At 41.6% G+C, this 10,004-nt stretch overlaps 1 protein-coding gene across 3 annotated transcripts; it reads left to right on the forward strand.

Moving 5' to 3' along the window:
- Nucleotides 1–201: 201 nt before the first annotated feature.
- LOC146705436 (uncharacterized) lies at nt 202–7,796 on the forward strand. Of its 3 annotated transcripts, none has more exons than XM_085463086.1 (7): nt 202–358; nt 1,279–1,398; nt 2,482–2,856; nt 2,996–3,109; nt 4,626–5,201; nt 5,472–5,588; nt 5,674–7,796. In XM_085463086.1, the coding sequence occupies exons 1-7, from the start codon at nt 277–279 to the stop codon at nt 6,273–6,275; spliced, it is 1,986 nt and encodes a 661-aa protein (XP_085319212.1). In that variant the 5' UTR covers nt 202–276; the 3' UTR covers nt 6,276–7,796. The 3 variants fall into 3 exon arrangements, with proteins under 3 accessions (XP_085319212.1, XP_085319214.1, XP_085319215.1); XM_085463088.1 differs by lacking the exon at nt 202–358 and adding an exon at nt 1,516–1,624 and having other exon boundaries at nt 1,336–1,398; XM_085463089.1 differs by lacking the exon at nt 202–358 and having other exon boundaries at nt 1,344–1,398; nt 2,529–2,856.
- Nucleotides 7,797–10,004: the final 2,208 nt, after the last annotated feature.

Here is a 10,004-nt window from a genome sequence, read left to right on the forward strand (position 1 = left end):
ATTGCTATAAATGTATTTAAATTATTTTTTAAAAGTCAGTCGTCTTGATTTTAATCACTAAGCTCAGCAATTTTTAATTAAACTTGAAAAATGAATAAAATACATAAAATAGTGTTTTTGTTTGTTGAAGGAAAACAACACTAACCGACAGCGACCTCTACCGGGCAATATGGCTATTTATTCAGGAATCTCTAGAACTCGTCCAATCGGCAATCGGATTCTGTATCACGTGACCGTGCAGCCGCGTAGAAGAAGGAGCAAACGGCAACATCAAACATGGAGGTGTTCCCGTTCAGCTTCACTCCGGAGAGGTACTGGACGGAGGAGAAAGAGAGGGCGCTTATAGCGTTTTTCTCCAGTAAGTGCCACTCTCCTTGGCGGACTCTTTTCACACCGCGTGTAAAGACGTTTTTAAAAGTTGCCCTTTTCGTTGATGTGTCGGAAGCTGCAACATTTGTGGGCAACGGTTGCTGGACGAGACCAACGGCTGTTAGCAATGAGCGACAGCAGAAAGAGACGAGCAATGGCGACCAGCAACTGAAGTCAAGTTAGCTGTTTTTCAACTGAAATCGGCTGAAAAAAAATCAGTTCTCTGCATGTTTTTATGAGCTATTTTCTGCACAATTCAATAAAAAAAACTAAATAAAAACATACTTTTAGCCAATTGATTTAATTTAAATGAGAAGAGCAGACTTTTATATTTAATCTGTATCTAACATTACTCCAGTGGGGTTTTTTTTTTTTTTTTTTTTTTAGATCTGTAGCGTTTATCATAGTGAATAACAGCTTTAAACATATTTTAAAAATGGCTGTTATTAATAAGTGTGTAGCTGTTAATAATTACAGGTTGTTAGAATAATTAAATTGGTGAATGAAATATCCTTCTTGAAGTAATGAATAATGTCTCCAGATGTTCCCACAGTTTTCCACATAGGAATATCTTTAAAATACTGTTATCGTGTATATAACATGGCCAAAGAAAAACAACTAACTTTAATAGAGACTAGATAGCACCACAAGAGCTAAACAACAACCACAGTGATGAAATTGAACGCAACATTGATGTGTATGTTACTGGGATAGGTGCCAAATTAAAGGAAAAATTAAAATTTTTGGACCTTGCAAATGTTGTTTTACATTTTTCCTGCCTGGTTTGGTCCCTTAGACAGAGGCACACTAAGAGTACAAGTTCGTTTTGATTTTATTCTAATTTATCACACTCTAGACCCTGTGAAGCTGCAGGTATTTTAGCTATATCTTCTTTGTTTCATTTCTCAGAGCATAGCTGCCTGTGGAACCACAAGTCTGAGGGTTATAAGAACCGGCAGCTGCGATGGAAAACCCTGGAAACACTGAGGATCCTGCTGTCAACTCTCCCACCTCCAGTCCCATTCACAGGTAAATCAGCAGGAAAATAAACCAAATCTGTCAAACTCATAGACTATGTGTGTAATAAAAGTAAAACCATAAACCTGCATTCTCATTAATGGCTAGCAGGGGAATTTCTGTGCCCAGTACTAGGAACCAAGCTCTGCAATTCCCAGGATATATTTTGGTTATCTGGCTTCATTTATCCTAACAACGGCAATCAGGCAGAGCAGTAACACAGGTGGTTATCAAGTCGGTAAGTTAACACCGGCTTTATTGAGCTAAGAGGACGTTCTCATGAAAGGGTGGTGATGGCAGCATCTGAAAAGAATAAAAAAGGCTAGATGATTTTTGACAAAACTATATATAATTTTTGATATGTGACAGCTTTGACAGCTGTTTGTACATTCCGGGTTTATTTCCACTTAGTCTCAGCCTAAGTTTGAATTCTGTTTTTATATTTATTGTTTACCCTGGCTGTTGAACTGCAGCTGAAAGAATGAAACCATTTAAACATGGTGTCAGATAGCTGCTCTTTTCCAGTCTTACTGATCAAAGCACTTTAAGTACAGACCATTAATACGATATTACTGTATCGTGCTTTTCCTCTCTCGCACACACTGCTGTTTCTTTCAGTCTGTATTGTGTGGTTAACCTCTTCATATCGTCTCATAGTACAAGTTTCATCTTACTTTGAAAAATCAGCTGCTCTGTTACCAGTACACTTATCAGTAATTGTGGTCAGGCACTGCCAGCACCCCTTTCATGTGTACACACAGGGGAAGCCCTGGGTAAACTTAACAAGTTGTTAACCAGCTTTGTGTAACCGCTTATGCTGCTTGTCAGTGGGTATGTTGAGTTCGCTTTGTAGCACTGGGCTGAGGATAAGCCCATTCAAGCTTCTGTGTGAGTCTCTGTGGCCTCAGCAACCACTTTCCTGATGGCTCAGTCATTAGTCGAATATTTTTAGTAAAATATTAAGTCCATTATTTCAAATTATTGCTATTCTAAAAGTGAGAAAACATGATCCGGGGTGTGCTCATCAGCTGACGAGTGTGAGGTTTGACAGTCAGATGTACCCTTTAACTAATTTATATGGGTTTTTTTCCCAAGTGGAAGACATCAAAAACAAGTTCAAGAATCTCCGTACGACTTTTCAGCGTCAGTACAAAATGGTTAAAGCAAGTAAGGCGTGCAACCCGGACGACGAGTTTGTGCCGCAGTGGAAGCACTACCATCAGCTCATGTTCCTGCAGGGCTGCTGGGACCAGGACGACCCCGCCGCCGGTGAGCCGCCGCTGTCACCACTGAACCCTCTGCAGGAAGAGGGCCAGCCTGTCCTCACCTCCCCAGGACTCATCATCTCCTTCCTCCCCACCCCGTCCACCTCGTCTGCCTCCTCCTCGTCCACCTGTGTTCCCTCCAGTGTCATGATTAAATGTTACTGGACTGAAGAGAGGGAGCGAGCTCTGATTTCTTTCTATTGTGGTAAACAAAAGATCTTTTTCATCTTCAAAATCATGTGTTTTTACTGAAGAGCAGTACATACGTAGACAAAAACCTCAGATTAAGTAACGTTTTGAGTAGTTTCATAGCTGACGGGATTCCTGTGTGTTTTTTTCCACAGAGCACAGCTGTCTCTGGAACAAGAAGTCTGAAAACCACAACAACCGTCAGCTCAGACTGAGGCTGTTGGAGGCGCTGAGGAGCCAGCTGTCTGACCACACAGTGTCGTTCTCAGGTAAGCATCACCGTTTTTCACTTTTTTTTCTGTTGTTTTCTTACAGAAGTAGCAAACTCGGGATTCTTCACCTAATTGCATACCTCAGACTGTTTGAGGGCTTGTTGTCCCCCAGTTGAACAGTCCCTGCTTTAAAGCTACTTTTTTATTTAGTGTATGTGAATTTAGGCTAAAACTTCCACCACTAGGGGGCGGTTTACTGGTGGCTGTATTGTTTTCTGATGTGTGGTAGTTCTTTTCAGCCTTGCCCTTTCCTCTTTAAGAAATTTGACAGGTTAAATAAAGGTTACATTGACTGGCTGCCCCATCTTGTGGTACAAACTGGTATTACATGAAAGCAGAGCCCAATCCCAGTTCAGCTTCAGCTAATGTCTCCTCAACATCACTTTTTTTGAATGGCAGTTTCTTCTTCACATTCTCTTGATAAGTTTAGTTATTTTGGAAGCTTTTAAAGGAATAATTCAATATTTTGGTAAGATTTCTTTATAAACCTTGAATGGCTCTCCTGGATTGGGCTTTCAGTCAGTCGAGGAGAGTTATTCCACATCCTGTTAAACCCATTGTACAGAAATGGCTGCAGTTCGTAAAGAGTGAATGAGGCTCTATGGAAATTTCCACCATGTTATTGATAGACATGATGACATGAACAATAGAGTTCAGTTTGGGGAATTTTAGAGGATTTGATTGTAGTAAAAATTCTTTCTGTGTGCATTAGTGACGCTACAGCACCTTATAAACCTTTATGGCAGAAAGTCAGACACCTTCAACTACCAGCAGCTTCCTATAAACCATGCAGGTCTCTGCTGTGATTTAACTATCCTTCTAACCACTAGTTAATGTTTGGAAAGTGGCACCGTCAGGACAGAACGTCCCATTGTAAATCCTTAACTGACCAGTCAGTGCTGATTATAAGAAATGTGCTGTTTACTTTTCTTATAGCTTCACCATAGGAAAAACTGAAGGATATAAATGTTGTTTTATTTCCGTTTGGACAAATGTTGGTCTTTTTGTTTAATAGTGTTATTTTTACCCTATTCTCTGCTGTTATTGAGAGAAAATGCCATTCCCCTGCTCACAGGATGTACTCTTGCTCTACTGAAATGGACCACCATTCCCAGCAGTTATAGCCCTGTGAGCTGTGCTTATCATACCTCTCCATAGTTTGTGTGTCTCAAAGTACTCTGTAATTAAAAGATTTGCACTGGAGCAATTTAACAGTATGAGTACCACTCATCCAAAGCACAGACTGTAAATTTTTGGGAAATACTAATTATCACTCTCCACAGCTCAATTGTGAAACTGTTCCTTTATATATGTTTACGTTATTTTAACATAAGCTGAAATATACACACACAGTGATTTCATACAGTTAGATGTCTGCATAGAAAATGAAAGAAAAATACATTTTTTTCAAAATAATAAAGTCATGTTTGTGTTCTTCAATCTCCAGAAGCTCTGAGCTGCTAAATGTTTCAGTTTTCCAGCATAAAGTGATGCTGTGTTGCTGTTTTTGCAGTTGAAGATATAAAGTGCAAGTTCAAGAACCTACGAACTGTTTTTAACCGCGAGTTCAAGGCGGTCCAGGCAAGCAGGGCGTCTGACAAACCCTACATGTCCAAATGGAAACATTACCAGCAGCTGCTTTTTCTCTGCGAGTCCTGCGACGAAGACGACGGCTCTGAAGATCTGCAGATCCTGACGCCGCAAGAAGACAAGGATCGGGAGCACGGAAACCAGACCCCGTCCTCCACCCTGAGCAGTTTCTCCTCCAGCTCCAACCAAACCAGCAGCATCAAACTCAGCACCGCCTCTACCCCCTCCAGCTCCACTCAGAGCGACGCCAAAACAAGCGCAGGGTACCAAATGTTCCTCCCTGCAGCTCCGGATAACCTCAGACTAGGCAGCCAATCAGCCACTTCCACGCTGCCAACTTCTCCATCCAGTTCACTGCCAGACACCAGATCCTGTACCAACCCCTCCCCTTTAAATTTCTCTACAGCCAGTTCGGCTCAGCCAGACAACAGACTGAGTGCTGACACCCGCTGCCTCTGGAGCGAGGCCAAAGTTCAGCAGCTCATCTCATTTTACTCCAGTAGGTGGCACCACTCATCATGAATGCTTGTTACCCTTTAGACTTACCCCCTGGATGTTACATCTATCACTGCAACAGAGAGATGTTAGATTTTTGTTCCTCTGTTGTGTTTGTAGTGATGTGCTGGGAGCTGCGTGTTTGGTTATGGTGGTCATCAGCTGTTAGAGGCAGCTGAGAGAGTCGCTGTACATCTCAGCCACTGCCATGCATGGTTAAAAAAGTTGCACGAGCAGGTTTGATGTGAGAATTGATGGTTTTCTTCTGTTCCAGAGCACAGCTGTTTGTGGAACCACAAATCTGAGAGTTACAGGAACCGTCTGCTGAGACAGAGCCTGCTGGAGACACTGAGCAGCATCCTGTCAAACAACGAGCCGGTCTCATTCACAGGTAACACTCCTGCCACCTTAATGTTGTCACCACACGGAGCCTTTAATCTGAACTCACAGCATCTCTGTCATTTCTCATCCTTTAGTGGAAGACATAAAGACGAAGTTCAGGAACCTGCGAACCATCTTCCAGCGTGAACACAAGGCGGTGAGCTCCAACAAAACGTGCGGCTCGGAGGACTTCTACCTCCCAAAGTGGAAGCACTACCGTGACCTCATGTTCCTCTGCGACTCCTGCGACGAGGATGAGCAGCCCGAGGACGTCCACTTCTGCCAGCTGCAGGACACCGGTCTCCTCCATATGGTCAGCCAAGCCCCACCTCCCCCCTTACACTACCGTGCCACCAACCAAACTGTCTCCAAGCTGAACACGCGGGGTCTCAAAGCCCCCCCCTCACCTACACCCCCAGACTCCCAGCACTCCTCCCCTTCCTCGTCCCCCTCCCCTTCCACATCTTCCTCCCACACAGACAGCAGAGTATCTGGACGCAAGCGCGCGAGCCACCGGGCAACCACCACCGAGGTGCTGGACCTCATGAGGACACTATGTCAGACTCAAGCAGCGTCCCCACACGCAGGGTTCCTGAGGTATGTGGAGGAGTGTCTGAATGAGACGCCGCCTGACAAAGCGAGGAAGCTGAAGAAGAAGATAATAGAGACGATTCACAGCATGTCGGAGGATGTTTAGTGTGCTTATTCATTCATTTCATTTCAGCCCGAGTCTAGATCTCATGATCATCTCTTCTAATAGCTGTGACTCTTTAATCTCAAAACTTCGGTACAATGATCATAATAACCACGATTTCAGTTTTCAGGGGCTCTTCCAACGTGGAGCTGTTCCACTTCCTGTTCATCCACATCATGCAGAATAGAAATGAACTGAGCTAAACAGCTTAAATAGTGAGAAACCCACATTTCATGCTTATCAAAACACAGCATTGATAATGTAGATTAAATAAAACACTTGTGGCATTCGGCTTTAGATTCAATGTAGACGTAGATGCTGTGACATAAAGTGACCTAAAAGTCACAGAAAACTGTTTCACCGCAATTCAGAACTGTCTTGAACGCTGTCATCACAAACATGATGAATATGTCAGCAAGAAAACTTGTAAAGTCGTTCCCCCCCCCCCCCCCCCCCAAAGAAAACTAACAATAAACACATGACCCCACATTTCTGGGGGGAAAACTTAACTATGTAAGTAATACTGTAACATACACTGAAAGCAGCAATATAGCTGATAAGCATTAATGTGACAGGAACACTTTTAAGCATTTTATGCAAAGGACAAAGTCCTGAAAATTTCTAAACAAAAACACAGATTTGTGAACAGATACTATATAAACACTAATTAAATGTATATAATTCACTTCCTGGCTCCCTAATTCTGCACTTTATTGAAATTTTGCAAGCCCTTCTTGCAGATTATGCACGGATGTCATAGATAACAGCAAACTGAGTTTTATTTACAAATAGTTTGAGAACACTACAGCAAGCTGAGGCGTCTTTCTCGTGTACAGATTTATCCCAAAGTAATGAGGTTCATCCCAAACTGGTACATCCACCACTTAAAATCAGCATCACCAGGCCCATATTCAGTGTTTACAGAGATACAGTGAAACTACGCTCAGTGCTGTGTAATTTCAGACTTGGTTGTGACATTCACGTATAAAGACTTTATTGATCAAGAGTCCTTTTGAAAGTGCCAAAGGAAAAGATGGGTTCAGCACTTTGTCAACAAACCGACATCTTAAAGAGCTGCGCTGTTGGCAGTGACTGACCACAGATCCTGTAGAAATGTAATCAAACTTTTCATGTGTGTCCTCTTTATTTAACTTGTTCTAATCCTATTGTGTCATAATATTTAAATAATTTGCTGCTTCTTTTTTTTTACAAAGCCAGAATTGTTACTTTTGTTAAAATTGTATAAACTTATCTTAAAATGAAAAAATGTCAACATGTAAAGAGTTAAAAAAAACACTTTTTTTTTCCCTTTTGGAAAGTATAAATGGTTTTGATGCAATACTGAACAATTGCAGCACATGCTATAACTAACAGTTTAGTTATCATTATTATTATTATTTTTATTATTATTATGTAATTACTTTTCTTTTTGGCTGGCGTTTGTTTAAATTCGATTCAGTGCCTTATCAGAATCACAGTAACTGAACGTTCTTGTTCAAATAAACCTACATTTACAAACCTTTATTCATTTTGTTCTTTGACACATCAAACCTGGTTTAACTTGAGCTCTGATTTGAACAACACGATATTACAAGTTACAGTCGACCTTTCAACTTGGCAGCGATTCCCATCCAAGGGATGTGTTTAAGACCTACTTTAATTTGAAATATATTGCTGTTAAGTAGCTTTTTATAAAAGTACATTTAAGCCAAGCAGTCCATATTCATTTTAAAATGAGCTCAAGCAGTTTATAAGAAGAGGTTTTGGAGTTATAACAGTCAGGAAGCACTGGGCTCAAAGCAACACAAAAACATTTTTAAAGATGCAGCTGGAAAAAAAAATGTAATTAGTAAATATTTATTGGAACACGATTGAAGCAAAAACATCATGCCATCGTCAATACAAGGCCCAGGGGCCACAATCAGCCTGAATGAGATTTCGGACTTTTAGCTGTATTTTCATAAGTTTCACAGAATTTCCTACTGATTAAGATCTCCAAATGACATTCATACTACACCAAAGTAATTAAATAAGAGATAAATAACAAACAGAAAAGTTCCAGTTTTCACTATCTACTATCAGCTACCAGATCTTTTTTATACAGGGAGTGCAGAATTATTAGGCAAGTTGTATTTTTGAGGGATAATTTTATTTTTGAACAACAACCATGTTCTCAATGAACCCAAAAAACTCATTAATATCAAAGCTGAATGTTTTTGGAAGTAGTTTTTAGTTTGTTTTTAGTTTTAGCTATTTTAGGGGGATATCTGTGTGTGCAGGTGACTATTACTGTGCATAATTATTAGGCAACTTAACAAAAAACAAATATATACCCATTTCAATTATTGATTTTTACCAGTGAAACCAATATAACATCTCCACATTCACAAATATACATTTCTGACATTCAAAAACAAAACAAAAACAAATCAGCGACCAATATAGCCACCTTTCTTTGCAAGGACACTCAAAAGCCTGCCATCCATGGATTCTGTCAGTGTTTTGATCTGTTCACCATCAACATTGCGTGCAGCAGCAACCACAGCCTCCCAGACACTGTTCAGAGAGGTGGACTGTTTTCCCTCCTTGTAAATCTCACATTTGATGATGGACCACAGGTTCTCAATGGGGTTCAGATCAGGTGAACAAGGTGGCCATGTCATTAGTTTTTCTTCTTTTATACCCTTCTTGCCAGCCACGCTGTGGAGTACTTGGACGCGTGTGATGGAGCATTGTCCTGCATGAAAATCATGTTTTTCTTGAAGGATGCAGACTTCTTCCTGTACCACTGCTTGAAGAAGGTGTCTTCCAGAAACTGGCAGTAGGACTGGGAGTTGAGCTTGACTCCATCCTCAACCCGAAAAGGCCCCACAAGCTCATCTTTGATGATACCAGCCCAAACCAGTACTCTACCTCCACCTTGCTGGCGTCTGAGTCGAACTGGAGCTCTCTGCCCTTTACCAATCCAGCCACGGGCCCATCCATCTGGCCCATCAAGACTCACTCTCATTTCATCAGTCCATAAAACCTTAGAAAAACCAGTCTTGAGATATTTCTTGGCCCAGTCTTGACGTTTCAGCTTGTGTGTCTTGTTCAGTGGTGGTCGTCTTTCAGCCTTTCTTACCTTGGCCATGTCTCTGAGTATTGCACACCTTGTGCTTTTGGGCACTCCAGTGATGTTGCAGCTCTGAAATATGGCCAAACTGGTGGCAAGTGGCATCTTGGCAGCTGCACGCTTGACTTTTCTCAGTTCATGGGCAGTTATTTTGCCCGATCCATACAGACTGGCGACCTGTCCAGGGTGTACCCCGCCTCTCGCCTTATGACAGCTGGGATAGGCTCTAGCACCCCCTGCGACCCTGAAAAGGATAAGCGGAAGCGAATGGATGGATGGATGGATGCCCAATCCATACTATCAAGATTGATAAAGGAAAAAAAGGTCAAATGACGCTGGTATTTTACAGCCTTTTGGTTGTAAATCTCTTGCCATCCACTAGATGGCAATCTCTTAACATACTGCAGCCTCCTCAGCACCGGCCTCAGTTTCCATATATCTGTCATGCCTCAGAAACTACAACTGTTTGGATGATAGTCTCTTCCTGTGGAGTTTGTCCTGAATGTATTACACAGTATTTGTACAATGCAAACACTAAATAGTATCCAATACCCTCGAATTTAAAAGATTTACCTGCGAATGAAGCAGGACAGAGTCATACTGACACCTGTGTCTGA

Source organism: Copadichromis virginalis, linkage group LG7 (assembly GCF_057382275.1).
Source record: "Copadichromis virginalis isolate Kocher_CV1m ecotype Utaka linkage group LG7, C_Virginalis_male_GT1.1, whole genome shotgun sequence".
NCBI lineage: Eukaryota > Metazoa > Chordata > Actinopteri > Cichliformes > Cichlidae > Copadichromis > Copadichromis virginalis.

Excerpts from the sequence above, each read along its gene's own strand:
- LOC146705436 (XM_085463086.1), top strand. The coding sequence starts at position 277 with ATGGAGGTGTTCCCGTTCAGCTTCACTCCGGAGAGGTACTGGACGGAG. Across the intron at positions 1,399-2,481 it reads ACCTCCAGTCCCATTCACAG|TGGAAGACATCAAAAACAAG; the intron begins GTAAATCAGCAG and ends TTTTTTCCCAAG. Across the intron at positions 3,110-4,625 it reads CCACACAGTGTCGTTCTCAG|TTGAAGATATAAAGTGCAAG; the intron begins GTAAGCATCACC and ends CTGTTTTTGCAG.